This window comes from Myotis lucifugus, unplaced genomic scaffold (genome assembly GCF_000147115.1).
Source record: "Myotis lucifugus unplaced genomic scaffold, Myoluc2.0 scaffold_34, whole genome shotgun sequence".
Taxonomy (NCBI): domain Eukaryota; kingdom Metazoa; phylum Chordata; class Mammalia; order Chiroptera; family Vespertilionidae; genus Myotis; species Myotis lucifugus.
The window spans coordinates 554,221-572,124 of record NW_005871082.1 but is presented as its reverse complement, the minus strand read 5'-3'; the positions used below and the strand labels follow the sequence as shown (position 1 = coordinate 572,124).

Here is a 17,904-nt window from a genome sequence, read left to right as displayed (position 1 = left end):
CTTTAAAAATATTGTTATCTGTTACTTAGGAAATAAAACCTCAGATTTTGAAAATGTATATACTGTCCCCTATATTATATATGTGGAAGAATTAAATCTGAAAGCTCACTGCCTTATATTAATCATTGGGATTAGATATTAATGTAAAATTTATAGGAAATATCTGAATTGGTGTGTTTTTGATGAGCCTTCCCAGTCCCCCTTTGAAAGAATTAGGTGAAACCCAAAAGTCTGTATTTTTATATTTATTATTTAAGACCACTTTTCTGCAAAAGTTTGACCTTTAATCCCAAAGTATGTGGTCCTAAGGTACATTGTTGGGTGACCATAATATTTCCCTAAAAGACCTGTTTTAGGGAAAGCGACCTGAGTGAGACAGTTGTGTACACCTTGAGAACTGCCTTTTTAAATTGATAGTAAGGAATGAAAACAATAAAATGAGGGGAACAAAGAAAGCTATCAAATATATATCCTAGAATTTTGCTCATATCTGATTTTGTTTAGTTCTTTTAAATTTTGTTTTATTGATTTGAGAGAGAGAGAGAGAAACACTGACGTGAAAGAAATATTGATCGGTTGCCTCTCGCACGTGCCCTGACTGGGGATTGAACCTGCAACCTGGGTATGTGCCCTGACTAGGAGTTGAACCCACCACCTTTTTGGTGTATGGCATGATGTTCCAACTGAGTCACACCAGTCAAGGCCTGATTTTGTTTAGTTCTTAGTTTGTGGTTCATTAGTTGGAACTGTTCTTTAAGCCAGAAGCCTTGCTGGTTCTCACTGTGCTTGTTGTAGAAATCCCAAACCCACTTTGCTGTCTTTTCCAGCAGGACTGACTTTAGACATATTTTTGAGAAGGTCTTCTTTGCTTAGTGTACTCCTGGCCCGAGGCCTTATTTCATCTCTGTCTTCTCTGGGACTTACAAGTCAAGTGCCATGAAAAAAGATGGTAGGTTTAGAAAGAAGCCAGGCGGACTTCCAGCTGTGCCACTGTGGCCCCAGTTAGTTTTGATTCTGGCTAAGAAAGGGATGAAATAGGTTAATTTTGACCAATACCATAGGAGAGTCTCAAGCCATAAGAGTATGTCTCAAGCCACACTCCTTGTGAGGTGTAGGAATCAGATCTTCTTTAACCTGGGTGGGCTAAGGACACATAGTAGTAAATGGAACAGACCAACGGAATCTGCTAGAGCTTCCATTTAGATTTTCTCCTGAGTCTGAAAGATCCACAGGGAACTGTAGCTAGTCTCTTTCCACCTGGCTCAAAGTGCAGAACTCCTGAAGCTGCTGGAAAGGGCAGAGCATCATCCCCCGGGCATCTCAGTCGTTGGAAAGAGTTGGAAAGTGAGTTTCAGTCCGAAGGAAGGTGGTTTCTGTTGTTGTGAGGGGAGCTTGTTAAGGGATTTGTGGTCTTTAGAGAGCAAGTCATTCTGTTCATTGAGTTTGTGCTCAGGGAGCTGTGATGCATGATTCTTTGGGGAGGAAGTAGGAAATGGGTGTCTAAATCCAGTCACAAGCCAGTGCTTTCCAGCAGTCAGTGCAGTGTGTGGTGAGTGTCCACATGGCCAAAGTCTTCACGCACATGGGATCCTATCCCTGGCCCTCATTTCCACACAGCTGAGAGACAGAAAGGGACGAGCCCCTTGCGTTTCTTTCTGATGTCCTGGGTATTTCTGGTATTGTTTAGCACTGCCATCCCGATAGCCACGGCCCCAGTTTAGCCAGTTAACCAGAATTAAATAATAGGGATCATAGAGTTGAGTAGATAAAGCAATCAGTCAGGGTTTGAAGTAGAGCTTTGAGCCAGAGGCCTCCCTGGAAGGAGGGATTGTGACTTATGGTCCCATATTTGGACAGCTGGGTGACTGTGCAACCAGAACTCTTGTTAACCTCACCAAGTGCGTGAAGAGGATGTGACAGTGCTGTACTGATGAGGACGACAAAGTAGTTTGAGTTGGGCTAATTAAGTGGGAGGCAAAGCCCTCCCATCTGTGGGAACTATTCTCTTTCTGGCTCTAAGTGTAATATCAGTGGAGTTTGAAGCTCCGCAGTGTTCTTAGAGTCTGGCTTCAGGGCCCACTGAAGGAGCCAAGTCTCCTGTGGGCAGTGACTTTGGTATTCTGCAAAGGAGAACCCCTGGGAGCTAGTTCCTGGCGTCTTCTTGGAATAGGGGAGGCCCTTGGGTAAGAACTGCCTTGGCTCTCTTGGTGCCTGGTTATGGTCAGTGTCGCCCCTTCGCTCTGTCTAACCAGTCCAGCCCCTGTGGACACTTCTCTGACATCTATCCAGTTATTTACGTAATGAGCTTAGGGCAAGATTTGGGACTCAAAGGCTGAGAAACACTTTGCTGTGGGGCCAGATTTCAGAAATCACTGCTCCCTCTGGAGCGGTGCATTGTCCCTGCCTGAACCAGGAAGGCCCCTCCTGTTGGAATCTCTCCTCACCAAGCTAAGGAACCCCAATTAATTGCCTAAAGCCTTGAGTGTGGGATTCATTTACAAATAGTCATTCCCTCAAAAACGAAGTCCAAAAGCAAGACTCTTCATTAGAGTCCTGGTACTGCTTTGAACTTGGTTTCTGTTCCATGTGCTTTGATTTCTCATAGGCCCCAGGCATGTGGGTGAATTTCATGGCTCTTCACTCTCAGCGATGAGGAAAAGGTGCCCAGCAATCTAGAGATACAGACTTTCTAGATTAAATTCTAGTTGCATGTCACTTGAAGCAGGTAGTTTGGGCTTGTCCAGGGGTAAAATATTATATGTGAAATCTTTTCAGGGACAAAGTATATTTTCTAGAAGTTCTGATATAGGGTCAGGAACAATTCTAAAGTTTTGGCTCGAACTATTACAGTACATAGGGTTACGGAGGAGCTCGTCACTGGCATCGCTTTAAGGAGCTCTTCTCCTGAACTCTCATCCTCACTTAGCGTTCACCTGCCTTGCCTGTGATGTTCCTTGTGATTGGTTGTTACTGTTGCTTTTTAGGTTCAGGCAAGCGTCATCTGGAAAACATTATCTTAATTCCTTCTCTTATGTCTTAAACAGTACATTTAATTAGGAAATTACATATTAAAAACTCTACTAACATCCCTTTCTGAGATGATTGTCCCATTTTTGTTCGTTTGTTTAATCAAGCTGAATTATTTCCACTTAGCCTTGTTCAAGAGCAAGTCCAAGCCTATAACCCATGACTGGTGTACCCATCCATGCTCCCTTCATAATGGGAAGTGTTTTGAAATTCCCAGGAGAAAGCTGCTTTGTAATCAGAGTGATGGGTTATAAGAAAGCCAGGCTTTGGATGAGGGTAATTGGAATAGAGGGAGGTGCTTAAAGATTTCCTAAACCACATTATGCCATTTTGTTCATTTCTGAAAGGCCTGCTGTGGTGCCACACATTGAGCTCTGTCCGTTGATGATCACGCTTTCTTGGTAAATATTTAAGCAATTGGCAACCACAAAGGTATTCTTTCCTTATTCTATATCATGTGCTGATGCTGACATTACAAAGAGGGGTCTGAAAGGGGAACAGTCTTTTATTTAAAATACAAAAGTATCTCATTGCAATTGGTTTTACATGTTCTCTATCCTGAGAAATGCTGTCAGCCCCTCCTATGATTTCTAAGGTGAGAGCTCTGTACCAAATTGTTATTTAATCATGTCCTCTGAGTGGTTTTTCCTTTAAAATGCCATATTTACCACCCTGTTGAACTGAATGTGTTGCTGTGACACACAGATGATCCTGAGCTACGGTTCTCTAAGTACTCAGTCCTGTGTTTTTATATTATGTAACAGTTTTGTGATGCTTTTGTGCATTCTTTGTCTTCTCTTCCGAGTTTTGAAATCTGTCATAAATAAACTTTTTCACTGTGCACCTGAAACATTTGAGTTACATCTTAATGAACCTGATTTACGTTAAAATTTTTTTATTAATCTCTCCTTTGCATCTGAAATGAAAGGTATTCTGTAAACTTAATCTATTGAGGCTATACAAATTAAGAAAACTGACAATTAAGAAAATATTGAGAATGAGGTTAATGATAGATCTTTCATCTGCGTTTAAATTTATAGCAGAGTATTATGAACTAGGAGGTAGGTTTGGCCCAAGAGTGAAAAAACTGGTTTAGAGTAATGATTACTAAATAGAACATTATCAGGTTTTGTTAGTATTTGGTCCCCAGTGATGTTCATTTTCCAGTGAATTAAATTATTTACTCTGTTCAAATTTGGAACCAGTACTTCGAACACCAGGGTAATCATTAACTCAGCCAGGGCGGTATTAATTTAGCCTATTTTCACTTGCAAAATTGACACTATAAGCTGTCGTTGGCATCTCTTACAATGCTGCACATCCCTGCTGTCTATTTCAGAATTTGAAGGACTCACATCTGAGCAGAGAGGGGTGCCGTTTAAATATTGCCTACTATTAGTGATATCTGTGGTTCCAAGATGAGCTTGTTCCATCTTTCCTTTGCTACATATTTTAGAGCAGGGGTCCTCAAACTACGGCCCGCGGGCCACCGAAAACATTTATCCGGCCCGCCGGGTGTTTTTGCCGCTGCTGTGTGCATAGGAATTTGTTCATAGTTTTTTTTTAAACTATAGTCCGGCCCTCCAATGGTCTGAGGGACAGTGAACTGGCCCCCTGTTTAAAAAGTTTGAGGACCCCTGTTTTAGAGGCTGTTGTATCAGGAGGCAGAGATCCTAAATAATTGTGAGTTAAATGATATAATCTCACCACCAAACTACTCTGCAACCAATAATAAGAAGCCCAGGCAGACTGTATGTATGAAGGATCTTGAATGCATTATGTTTGGGTATGTTGAATATGTCACTGTGTGAAGATTTTTTGTTTTTAATCCTCACCCAAGGATATTTTTTCCCATTAAAAATTCTTTTAGAGAGAGTAGAAGGGAGGGAGGGAAAGAGAGAGAGAGAAAAAAACATTGACATGAGAGAGATACATCAATTGGTTGCCTTGCACGTGCCCTGACCAGGGCCAGGGATCGAACCTGCAACCAAGATACATGCCCTTGACCAGGAATTGAACCTGTGACCGTTTGGTCCATGGGCTGACGCTCTAATCTCTGAGCCAAACTGCCAGGGCTGAAGATTATTTCTTAATTTTTAATGGCACTCATATCTGTCATATCATTGACCCTGACATAGTTCAGGCTTATATAAGGAAGCTCACACACTGCAACTCTTGACCTTCAGCTGATGTTTTTTAACCCGTGAGGTTCTGGCTGTACTCGGCAGCTTAGTCAGGTATCCTCACAAAGGGGAATGATGCCTGCTGTGACCTTGGAATCAAAAGGTAAGTAAGTTGTGTTTAAAGTTAGGAAGAGCCAATAAAATGAATACTTATCTTATGAATGTGTGTCTCCACCTGCTTGCCCAGTCAGTGTACTATTTTCCTTAATGGATATGTAAAAATTGCTTTGGAACAAAATCCTGTATTTTTGGCTTTGTTCTCAAGTCCTCGCTGCTTTCATCCTTCTAAAGTATTTGCCAAGACTTAACTACTTCCACCTAATTGCCAGTATCAGGCCACCCCAACATCTGTTGTTCATCCCGTGGCCACACACACTGTGGGAAGACTGCAGATCACGTCTCCCTGTGGCCTCCCAGGCCAGGATCAGGTGCCTGCTGATTGTTCTCCACAGATCTAACAACTGATGTGGACTTCTACCACTCGCTCGGCCTTTGGAGAGAAGCCCCTACTGGAAAACATCCCTTAGAGGGGTGATAGTTTTGGATCAAGAAACACATTCGCCCCCTGAAAATTAGAATTTATCTGCAGACTGGAAGGAGTTGAAGAGGAGGTAATAATCTTCAAAACACTTTATAGAAGCTTAATTATCGCTAAGTCTTGGAGCCGTTTGGTCTGACCTCTAGACAAAAGTCTATGCACTTGGGGAAATATTTGTTCCTTCATGATCTTCTAGGGCCCCGAAGGAGGAGAGAGACCTGCAGGGAGGCCACCCACGGTTGCACAGGAAGGATATCTTTCCTTTAACAGACATTTATGGAGCAAAGCTACACCTTGCTTGGCACTTGGGTAACAGAGGGGAGACAGGTGTGCAGCCCTAGAGGAGCTTGGGGGAACGCCACCCTCCTGCAGGGGAGATGGTGCAGAAATGCTTTCTTGTACCCCTAAAGCACAGCTAAGTTCTCTAGGGGCAGAGAGGTTTCTCTCTCCCATGAAGCCAGCCCCAGGTTCCTGAGGATGGCTCCCTATGAGGAGGGCTGGAGCCAGCGAAATCTCAGATCTCCAGCCGAGCAGCTAACCATGCTGATGACCTGGACTCCATGGAAGTCCCAGGGCTGGCAACACATGATCATCTCACTCTGCCTCAAAACTGCAGGCCCAGAAGTCAGGCAGACTGCTCTTCTTTCTCATTAGCTGTGGTCATTCGGTGAGGCACAAGCTGGACTCATCCCATTGGTCCCCTTCTTCCCCCAACACACACTGCTTTTCCATCCTAGTTGATCCTAAGCTGGTGGCTCCCCTGGACCTGCCTTCTGTTTGCAGCCCTCCCAATTCCATCTCCCCAGATCCCCTCACTTCTCACAGCCCTCGTCCCTGAAACCCACAGGAGACATCAGAAAAGTTGTTGCAGGCCCCTGAGAACTGAGCTGGTCCTGGGTTGGTTCTCTCCTTGGTTCTAGGTGAAGAAGGCAGCAAGGGTGGTCCCAGCGCTGGCCTTGAGACCAGCTTGTGTTGCTACGGACTGGGGGAGAGCTGCCTCTACCAGGACAAACTCATCTCAGGAACTAGAGTGGCCCACTTGGGTCATTCTAGAGTCTGGAACCCAGGTTGTCCAAGAGAGAAGGAGGAGCCCCAAGGAAGCCCAGGATGAGAGAGAAGAATTAGATCCCTGGGGTTAAGGCTGAAGAAAAGGGACTCATGGCTGAGAAAGGTGGCTTCCATTTGAACCAGACACATATATCTTAGTTCCCTATTTAAACCTCAGCCATGCAGGGGAGATGCAATCGCAGGTATGGGACCCCAACCTCCCTACAACATCTCTGCCAGGTGGTGATCCTGGTTGTGCTTGAACGTTGCTCAGCATGGGAACCAAAGGCACACTGTTACCTGCCTGGTCTCCTGAGCTAGTCTGGTCGGTAACTGTTCACACTGCCCATGGAGGAGGCTGCCTCCAGTTCTCGGACCACTCATTCATGACTGGACTTACCCTCAGTGCCTGATCCGGGATTGGTCCAGAGAATGCTGCCTCTAAGGTGAGGGACTGGGCTGAAGGGCACTTCCCTGTCAGTGCTGGAGTGGGACCCTTAAGGGTGCCATTCCGAGTCCTGGGAACTCAGCTGGTCACAAGTGCCTTCTTCCCTGCTGCTTCTTTTTTTAAAATATATTTTTATTGATTTCAGAGAGGAAGGGAGAGGGAAAGAGAGGAACATCAATGGTGAGAGAGAATCATTGATCGGCTGCCTCCTGCCTGCCCCTGACTAGGGATCAAGCCCGCAACCTGGGCATGTGCCCCGACTGGGAATCGAACCGTAACCTCCTGGTTCATAGGTCAACAATCAACCACTGAGCCATACTGGCTGGGCTTTCCTGATTATTATATCTCTTCTCCTTGGGATCTTGTCTGACTCTCTCAGGCAATCTTTTGGGCTTAGGTCCCAGGGGCCACAGGGTGGGCAAGGGGCTGGTGACTTCCTCTCCTGGTCCAGGCACGGGAATTCCAGCTAGAATGTTCATCTTCGGGAACTGCCTTAACCAAAACCTGAACATCTCAGTCTTAATGAACAACCAGGAGCCCTGGGCTTCAGTTTAATGATCAAATTGCAGGGTGGGCATTCTTTGGAGTCAGGTACAGTAGAGGGTTTGGGAGGTGGCACACAGACTTCCTATGGCTCTCCGGTAAACTTGCCAGGCAGTTCAGTCTGCATTCTCACTTCACCTTAATGACTGCACCGTGACTTAGGGAGCAGGTAATGTTCCTCCCTCCCTCTCTCCCTCCTTCCCTCCCTCCCAGCATCCTCCCACCCCATCCTGACTGCATTTGACAGATGAGGGGATGAAGGCAGAATGAGGTTCAGTGTTAAGGCAGATCCACAGCTACAGTTTAAGTTCAAGGGCCAGGAGTGCAAGTCTTCTGCTTCTCCAGTTAGGGCTTGCTCATTTTCAGGCCTGTTCAGCCCGCCCAGCTTCTGCTCCTGCACCAGTGGGCATGGTTTGAGAGCTAGGCCCTCAGCTCCGGGGGCGTGTCTGGCTGCCGGCAGGGGTGAGACACTTGGAAGGCCTCCAGGGCCAGCAGTGCCTTGTTGATACGGCTGATGGTAGGGTAGGGAGTGAGATCCACCTTGTACCTGTGGCAGAGAAACACCCACCTCAGGCAAGGTCAGCAGGGGTACGGGAGACTGCCCTGTGGGCGGTGAGGGCAGCACAGAGGCAGGGCTGGAGGAGGCCCCAGGGGCTGGCCAGGGAAGGGCTGGGAAGGTGACCCTGCAGGTGGAAGGCTTATTCACAGACAGCTCTCTGGGGAGGGCTAGCTCTTATGCAGTATTGTCTGATGTCTCTGTTGCCTACCGTTCCTATTCCAACCAATGGCTATTTATTGAGAACCTACTATGTGTAAGACACAGTGCTAGGCATTTATAAATGGAGATTGTCTCTCCACCCGAGTCATAAGCTTCCAGGGGGTAGGGAATGGATCATACATTTCCGAATCCCTAAGGGTCCCCAATGCAGTGCCTTCCACAAAGTGATTCCCATTCATGCTTTCCTGAGGGTTGATGGGGGAAACAGAGGTGGAGCTCACACAGACACGGCATGTCTGGGATAGCAGGCTCTGGGGGTTTCCTCTAGGGGTGTCCACCAGGTGAGCCGCCTCCTCTTAGAAGGAGGGGCTGGCTATGCAGGATCACCTGGACTGCAGCTGGGACCGGGAGAGGATGCTCCACTGAAGACCTCTGCCTGTCTCTCCCAGGCCACAGTGGCTCGTGTGGCCTGGCACAGGGGCCAGCCAGGAGGGTCTCTGCGTGAGATGTTACCTCAGTAGCTGAAGTGGGGGTGGAGGGGCCGACTATGGGAGGAGGCTGGGCACTTGGAGGGGAACAGCCAGGACGAAGAGGGAGGGTGGCAGAGTCCTCGCCTACCTTTCAGCATTTGCCACCTGAGGCACTAAGCAGAGGTCAGCCATGGACACCTGAAAGAGAGTTGGGTGGGTCTGCATCAGGGTGTGCACCCCAGACTCACAGGCAGGGAGGGTGTGTCTATTGGTGACAGTACTGGGGTGTCAGCCCTGAGGTTCCCATTTGCTTCTGGCTCTTCCATCCATCCCCACTGCCCCCTCCCCATCCTTGTCTTCCCTGGGCCTGTTTGGTCTGTCTCCAGAGCTGAGGACCTTGCTCCAGTTGCCCTGACAACCAATTCTGTGGGTGGCCAGAGAAGTTCTGATGGCCTTAGTGGATGTACTGTGCTTGTTAAGGGCCATCATTGGCCCTCAGTGAGGGCTCCCAGAATGAAGGAGATGCCTCGGGGGGAAGAGGGGCTAGAATGAGAATTATCACAGGCCAGGGCCTTAGCAGTAGGAGTCAATGGCATTGAGCCCTAGAACCTCAGGATTGGGAGGGAAGGGAGACATCATCTACTAGTAGTTTAATCCCTCATTTGCTGCCTAGACCACCTCCTTATCTCAGCGTGAATACCTGCAGGAATGAGACTCCCTTCCTGCTGAGGCAGCTGGCTAGGAATGAGCAGAGGAGCTCCCCAAGCTCCCTTCTGCTTGGCACAGGGAGGACCACCTCGCTCTCTACTCCTCTCCATCACCCCCCACCCCCCGCCCTTGCTGAGCCTGCCCTGGGGTGGAGGGATGGCTTAGTCTAAGTGGGAGAGGGTCGACATGAGTCAGGAGGCCGCTGTGGGCAGGCCTGGGGGGGCTCACCTCATCTCCCACGCAGTATTTCCCCGCTGTGCTCTGCAGGATCTGCTCCAAGGCTGTGGGGGGACACGAATAAGCTTACTCTGGCACAGAAAGGGGAGACTGGCCTTTCTGGGCCTTGGCCTCAATAGTTCTGAAATGGGCGGGATCTGAGTGACAGGCTGGGGCACATGTGCTGGAGGGAATTTGGCAGCCGTGTCTAGAGTGAGTTGGTAGGGACATGGGGATGAGATGTTTCCCAGCTACTGTTCCCGGAGGTGAAAGGCCTGCCACTGGCCCAGGCAGCAGCTCTTACACGCACGGGCTGGCACTCTGCTGGCCTTGGTTTCCTGGTTGGAGTGGAGTGTGAAGCAGAGGTTGGGCCATCCAGCTCCAAAGGGCCTCAAGTTCTGAGCTTCCCAGAGGTGGAGGCCAGGTTTGGATGCGGCCCAGCCCACTGCCTCCTCAGCCCTGCCCCCCACCCTCATCCATGCCACTGTCAAGACCAAGGAGCCTGGAAAGCTGTTTCAGATGCTCAGGACCATGGGCATGAGGGCCGTTTCTCTGAGAGGAGTAAGGACTCACCGTTAAAGCCAGAACTGATGGCCTTCTGGGCCCAGGCCAGCTGGTTTTCCTGTCCTACTTGCTTCAGGATAGACAGGTTCTGTGCAGCCCAAGGAAAGCCTGTGATTGGTTTTGGGAGCCAGGCTGGCCTGCTCAGCCAAGCCCCCCAGGAGAGCTTAGTTCCCAAGTGTCCCTGGCTGTACCTGTTCTTCTCTGCCCCAAGACTCTGTGAGCCCTTTCCTGCTATCAGGGCCCCAAGGTTAAAGGGGTTGGGGTGGGGGCAGTGATCTCAGTAACCACCTTCTCAGGCTGCCCCAGTGGTCCCTGTGGTCTGGAAGCCTGTGACTCTGGTAGAGATGTGCAAGGGTGGGGACACAGGACACAGCCATGGCTGCGATGGGTGTGGCCATAACCCCAGCATATCTCCCTTGCATCCCTTCTCCCATACATGGTCCCTTGTGAGGAGTGGAAGTAAGATATGGAGGTGGGGTGGGGGTGGGGAAGGCACATAGGACTGGCTGTCAGGAGATTTGGACTCTGGTTCCATCCTCACACCCCTGGAGCCATTTCACTTCTGGGCTTCAGTTTCCTCATCTATAAAATGAGGATGACTGTCTGCTACAACCTCCTTTGTTACAAAAAACAAAGGGACATGGGGGTGGGGGCACAGGTGCACAGCCACGGTCCTGGGCTCCAGTCCTTGCTCTGTCACACTTAACTGACTGACTGCAAAGTCACTCCGCCTTTCTGGGGCTATTGCCTATTTGCAAAGTCAGGGGTTAGCACAGATGAATTGTTGTATTACCTTTTTAAAAAATCAGTGATGACTTTACAAAATAAAAATCTTATGGGAATCCCAATCTATTTTACCAAACAGATGAAAGGGAGGCTGCTCTGGTTAAAGGCAGGCGGCCTGGGCTCTGCCGCTCAGACTCTCTTCCCCTCTCCCCGCCCCCTCACCGGGCCCCTCCCCTTCCACACCTCTGGATGCCCAGGGCTTCTTACAGTGCGGATGGGGACCCAGCAGAGTGGGTGGTTTCTGGGATCCCTCCCATTCCCCTGCCCCACCATGTGATCGAGTCTAAGTTCTCGAGAATCTCTCCCTGTCCTGCCACCTCACACCCAAGCTGGGCCCCTAGTGGGCTGGCCAGTCAGCGAGAGAGTGCGGAACACCAGTGCCGCACCTGCAGGGGCTGGATGCCGCCAGCGATGAGGTCGGAAATCATGCGCACAAGGACCCTCTTCTTTGGGTCCTGAGGCAGGAGCCGCGGAGTGGGCCGAGTCTCCTCCAGGTACTCGATGATGGCCAGCTGTCCAGAGGGAGCAGTGAGGGGAGCAGGAGAGGGCCCAGGGCCCCTGGACCAGAGGGGCAGGGCCTGCAAACTCCTCCTCCTCCCCCTCCCCTCCCCTCCCCTCCCCTTCCCTCCCCCTCCTCCTCCTCCTCCTCCCCTCCCTTCTTCTTCCTCCTCCTCCTCCTCCTCCTCCTCCTCCCCCTCTCCCTCCTCCTCTTCCTCCTCTTTGCCCTACTCAGCTTGAAGCCTGTAAAGCCAAGAGGCTCCCTGTGGGGGATGAGCTCTTTTTGGACCCTCATCCTGCAGAATTGTTCTCCCTATGCTTGAGTCTCCCTTCTCGTCCCAAAGCAACCAGCCAACCTTCCTCCCTTTAACAAAGATTTATGGCTGTGGCGTTCCTACTAAGAGCTGGGTGCTGTGGCCACACACAGGCAAGGATGAGCTGTGAGGCCCTCTCTTTCGGGGTACCATTCCCTGGAGGGGCCTCCCAAGCCCTGCACTCACCGACTGGCCAATGGTGATGCCATCGATCTTCAGGGCTGGCACCTGCTTCATGGGGTTAAGTGCCTGGAATTCTTTGGAGAACTGTGGAGAGAGGGTCCTGGTGGGCTGGGTGGGCTGGCCTGAGTTGGCTAAAGCAGAAAGGCCCCAGGCCTGCTGCCCACCCCCGCACCTCCCTCCCCTGGGGAAGGCCCTGGCTCGAAGGCTGGAGGTGATGCCTAGCTGATCTGTGCAGTATCCCAGCCTCCAGTGGTTGCCGAGCTCCAGTCGTCATCCCAATGGCCTGTACATGAGCCCCTCACACACTGGCCACCTAGGTACATGCAGAGGGCCCAGCATGGGGCAAAGACACACTTGCTACCCACCCTCCTGGGGTCAGGCACTGAGAGGCCGGGCTGTGGTATGGAGCCTGAAGCCTGGGTCCTTCCCATGGCTCCTCTGGTTGCACAGCTTGCCAGCCATTCCCATGAGGGAGAGCCAGCAGCCTCTTCTGCCAGGGGGCCTCTGCACCCCCTGCTGGGTTCTCCAAGGCCTCCAACTCCCACACTGTGGCCAGGGGCAGCCTCCTTACCTGCTGGCCCCCATCCTTTATGAGGTTGATGGGCACTGTTTCATAGTCGATGCTCTTCAAGGCCAGAGCTAGGAGAGACAGTAGAGTCAGGGGACAGCCTCTGGCTCCCAGGGCGACATGAAGCTGCAGGGGGAGGCTCCTTTCTCCATATTGCTAGGCAGTCCGGCTTCCTTGGGCACCACCCACTGCCCCAACCCAGGTCCATGACACTCTGCCTCTCTTGCCCTGGCACAGTGGGCGCAGGAGGACAGCAGGGAAGTGTCCTCCTCGCCTCTTCCCCCTCCAGGGCCTTTAACAGCGCGAGTAGGGCTTTGTGTTGGAGACACGCAGTTATTCCCTCATGAGGCCTCTCAGGGCCAAGGGAAGGGGCTCACGTGACCATAGAGCACACACACAGGCAGAGGACACTGTTTAGAGAAGAAGCATTTTGCAATCCATTTTCTCTGCTCTGTTTACTGCGGATTGCAAGCAGAGCATCTGCTGTGACCCCCAGTGACCAGGCTTCCTCTCCATCCCCTCTGATGATTCCCCCTGGCGAGGCCAGGGTAGAAACCCTGTCAGTGCTAGTGTGTAGGTGTGTCCATGCACACTGTGCATTAAATATGGTGATGGCTGGTCTCAGGCAAGGGCAGAGGAGCTAGGAGCCTGGGAGAGAAGGGGCTCCTCAGCACTGGTCAGCTCCATTCTGGAGAGTGAACGTGGTTGAGACCGAATGGGAGAGACCATGGCTGCAGGCCCTTCAGCCAGGGCAGAAGCTCTGGGCCCAGGGAAGGCATCTTCTTGGAGAAATGTGCCCTCTGGCCCTCCAGTGCCCTTCCCTACTGACTCCAGCAAATACCAAATGCCTGGGGGATGGGGGCGGGGTCATGGCGGGTGGCTTCCCAGTCAGGGCCAGCTTCAGATTTCATCACATCCATTTGCTAGCTTGTGAAGCTCTGGGCAAGTAACTTCCCGAGCCTCAGTTTCCTCATCTGTATCATGGGGACAATAATAGTACCTCCCTCCCAGGGTTGTCAGGTTTAAATGGAATTATGCACACAAAAGCACTCAGCACATTCTCCCTCAGCAGGAGCTGCTAGGACTCTGACCTTTGCCAAGGGCTGTGTTAAACTGAGGGAGGGAAGGATTCAGCTGGGGTGGACAATGGCCAGTTCTGTTTAATTGGCCAGATCAAATAAGATAAGATCTGAGGAAGGCCAGCTGTTTCCTGCCAGTTACCAAGGTCCTCTAGATGTGTGAGCCTGCTTTAAGCATGGTTGCTAAGGAGCTCTGGAGGGCAAGGTGGGAGAGGCATGGGCCCAAGAGAAAAAACAACCCTCCCGGCCTGGTACCCCGCCCCCCCTCCTCTGGTTGGACTTCCTAGGTGGAGATGCCATTCAGTGCTGAGGGCTCCAGAAGGGGATGCTGGTTGTTGGGGGGGGAGAAGACCTGTCTGGTAGAGCACCCCTCTGTCCCAGGCCATCTTTTTTTGTTTGTTTGTTAATCCTCACCCAAGGATTTATTTCCATTGATTTTAAGAGAGAGTGGAAGGGAGAGGGAGAGACAGAGAGAAATAGATGTGAGAGAGGCACATCCATTGGTTGCCTCCTGCATGCATCCCCACCAGGGCCCGGGAACCTGCAACCAACGTGCCCTTGACTGGAATCGAACCCAGGACCCTTCAGTTCATGAGCCGATGCTGTATCCACTGAGCCAAACCGGCGAGGGCCCAGGTCATCATTTTCACCTGGGGCTTCCTCCTCCCCATCCCATCCCAGCGAGGCTTGTGGTGGAGGCGCAGCTCTTACCGATTCGAACTCTCCAGGAGCACGAGCTTCGGAAGTAGGAATAGAGGATGGGCTGAGGAAAGAGAGGACAAGGGGTACATTAAGCCATGCGGTGGGTCCCAGCCCAGGAGCCCACTGGAGAGGAGGCCCCAGCCCCGGCCAGGGGTCAACGCCAGCACTGTGCTTCCCCATCCTGCCAGGCCTCCTTCCTCCGGCCAGAGGCAGAGCATCTGGGTCAGAGGCCTCAGGAATCCTGTGTAGTTCCTCAGCTCCAAACGGTGCTGTCGTGCATTCCTGAGGTCTGACAAGAACCCCCAAAAGGACAGCCAGCTTTCAAGGGCTCTCCTTACCTTGCCAGACTCAGTCATGGTGCTGTGGTGACCCTTGGCCTCCTGAGGAATGTCCCCTGTCACAGAGCAGCAGGGCAGGGGGAGGGATCCGGAAGGGGCAGATCCCATGAGCCAATGGGGAAGCTGTGCTAGGCCAGGGGGACTTTGACTCAGGTCTGAAGGGGCACCTTTTCCCAAACTTTGGGAGGTTTCTTACACTCCTGGTGGAGCCAGGCTTGGTGTCCTGGGCAGACAGGGTAGCCTGGTTTTGAGGTAAGTAGTTCAGGGGGTGCAGTAGGCTGGGAGCTGGCATATGGGGGTCTGATCCCCATGCAGGAACCAGCTCTGTATGACCCTGGACAAAAAATAGTAAACCCCTGCCTTCTCTATTCTGTAAAATTAAGAGCTGCCCTAAAATGATTATTTAGATTCCTTCCAGCAGTAGCAGAAAGACCAGGAATTCTAATTATTTTTTATCTTTTATTGCTGACAGTATTACAGATGTCTCCCATTTCCCCTCCTTTTGCTCCCTAGGAATTCTAATTCTTGATACTTTTGTGTCCATTGCTTTCAAACCCCCGACCCACCAGTCCTCCAGGCTATCAGCCGGTCTCATAAACATAGCTGGGGTCTATGCCCATTCACTCCAAAGCTGAGGTCGCAAACTGGCAGCCCAAGGTTCTGTTTGGTCTACACAGTTTTTAAAAATGTTTCAATTACACTTATCTCTCCCCTTATCTGAAGGTGTGGATTCAACCAAGTACAGTTGGAAAATATTCAGAAGAAAACATTACATTGTTATTGACGTGTACTATGTAGTCAAGCCTATGATAGCTGCTTTGGTTGGGTCTGTACTGAATATGTACAGACCTTTTCGCTTGTCATTATTCCCTAAACAATACAGTAGGGCAATTACTTACATAGCAGTTACGCTATGTTAGGGATTATACATAATCTAGAAGTGATTTAAAATATACCATGCTATTTTATATAAGGGACTTGGGCATCCTCAGATTTTGGTATCTGTCGGGGACAGGACTTCTGGAACCAATGCCTGGTGGATATCGAGGGATGACTGTAGTTGCCAACATTAAAAAATCAGGATGTTTCATATACAAATCCTGTTGTCTGTCTTTTCGTTATAAAATCTGGAGGCAGTGGACTTGGCTTCCTGAGCAGCAATTTATTGGAGCTAGTTAATGGCCCCCTTAAGTCAGGGGATACCATGGCCCCCACTTGGCCCACTTCTTTCTTGTTGTCCTCAGGCCTCTGCAGCTGAGTATGTGACCTCTCCTCTAAAGTTTAAGAGACTCAAAGATAATCCCTCTGGTGCTTCTTGGGTAATCTGCATTTCAAAGCAGGACCCAGGACAGTAATTAGCACGCACAAATGTCCTGGCAGACACATGTATGCACATGGATGAGGGAGAAAATAGAATTTTTCTACTATTCCTCTGACTACCGACATTTCACCCAAGTTCCCTCTCCCTTTTGCGTCCCCCAGCATATCAAGCTGCGATCTGAACCCGCCCGCATCATCCCTGAACTACCAGTTCTGTCCTATAGGTGGGCAAGGGCACCGTCATAACCCAGACCCGCCCACGTTGGTTCCTGAGCCAGGAAGTTCCAACCTGTACTGAAGGCACCTTTTGTCTTGGCACAGAGGGCAGGTGATGGGCAACGGGTGTCCTCAGAAGGGCAAGAGTTGGGTGGCTACAGCTGGATGTACCATATTCGGAGGTGCATCATTTTCCTTACTGAGCCAGACTAGAGAGGCCCCTGGGGCCAGGATAGGGACTGCTGGCGAGGGACGGACCACTAGAGAGTGGCAGGCGTCAGCTCAAGAACCCTTTAAGAAATGCCCTCCTGATTCCTAAATGGTACACCTTTGACCTGTACTAAGGGTGACCAGAGTCACTGTAAATGCCTCTGCCCTCAGGTTTTCTCCTTATGGGCCATCAGCTGACATACTGATGGGCAGTTTCCACTCTTTCTTTTACCAACAATTACACAAACCATCCCGTGTTCCTTTTCACACTTGCAGAGCTGAATTTTAAGCCCAAGTATCCATCCCACTACCACTCTGGGAGGAATTGTTTCCAATTCTAGTATAGATTCTGACCACTCTAGCAGATTTTATTTTTTAAATCCTCACCCGAGGATATGGTTTTCATCGATTTTTTAAACCATCATGACTTCAGAGAAAGACCCCTAAAATCCCATTTGGGACTGGGCGAGCTCTACAGTATGGAAGCGATGCTGTATCCCACCTGATGTGCCTGCCACCCTCCTTCGAGCTACGACAGCAGTTCTACGGGGGCGCGTACTAAAACCTGCAGATTCTCGGGCCCATTCCTCCAGAGAGTGACACAGGAAGCTCCTCAGGGGACTGGGAAGCGCCACCGCCGCCCCTCGCCCCTGATGTGCTCTCAAAATGCAAGCAACCCTGGAAGCCATATGTTAACTGTTCTCTCGGGCCGACACGCAGGGCTGTGCCGACCAGGCTGGCGAGGGACGATGTTTGGGATCCCGGGTAGAGGGGTGGGGAATCAGGCGAAGTGCGTGGGACAGGCTGCCCGACCCCACGGCAGGGCCCCACGAGGGTGCGCCGGGGCGGGCCCCATCCTCCCGGGACCACAGCCCCCATCAGGCAGCGCGCAGGCGCGAAGCGGGACCAGCGCAGCGCACTGCAACCTGGGAGTCGTGGCTGGAACTGTGGGCGGGGCCGACTCCCCTTGACCCCGCCCCCAGGTTCTCAGTGTTGGAGTAGCCAGCGCCCCTCTCCCCGGATGCGAGGCACAGACCTTCCCCACTTGCATCTCGCACTTCCGGCGACCCCTCGTTCAGGAAATCGCGCCTGGGACTTCCCGACTCGTCGACGCCTGAGGCCCGTGGGACACCGACACCTCGGAACCCAGGCTTCCGTCTGGGGAAAGCGCGGGGTTGGACTAGAATGATCTTTATGGTCCCTCCTAGCTCGCCACGCCCCAGGCCCG

General features: G+C 51.0%; 1 protein-coding gene across 3 annotated transcripts; it reads right to left on the bottom strand.

The window, feature by feature from the left end:
• Nucleotides 1-7,762: 7,762 nt before the first annotated feature.
• On the bottom strand, nt 7,763-17,859 carry GSTZ1 (glutathione S-transferase zeta 1). 3 transcript variants are annotated; one of them, XM_006086950.3, is made up of 9 exons: nt 17,713-17,859; nt 14,602-14,653; nt 12,815-12,882; nt 12,247-12,327; nt 11,635-11,760; nt 10,472-10,550; nt 9,911-9,963; nt 9,123-9,172; nt 7,763-8,333 (listed from the first exon to the last, which is right to left on the bottom strand). In XM_006086950.3, the coding sequence occupies exons 1-9, from the start codon at nt 17,725-17,727 to the stop codon at nt 8,207-8,209; spliced, it is 651 nt and encodes a 216-aa protein (XP_006087012.1). In that variant the 5' UTR covers nt 17,728-17,859; the 3' UTR covers nt 7,763-8,206. The 3 variants fall into 3 exon arrangements, with proteins under 3 accessions (XP_006087012.1, XP_023608252.1, XP_006087011.1); XM_023752484.1 differs by lacking the exon at nt 17,713-17,859 and adding an exon at nt 17,179-17,531; XM_006086949.3 differs by lacking the exon at nt 17,713-17,859 and adding an exon at nt 14,931-17,167.
• Nucleotides 17,860-17,904: the final 45 nt, after the last annotated feature.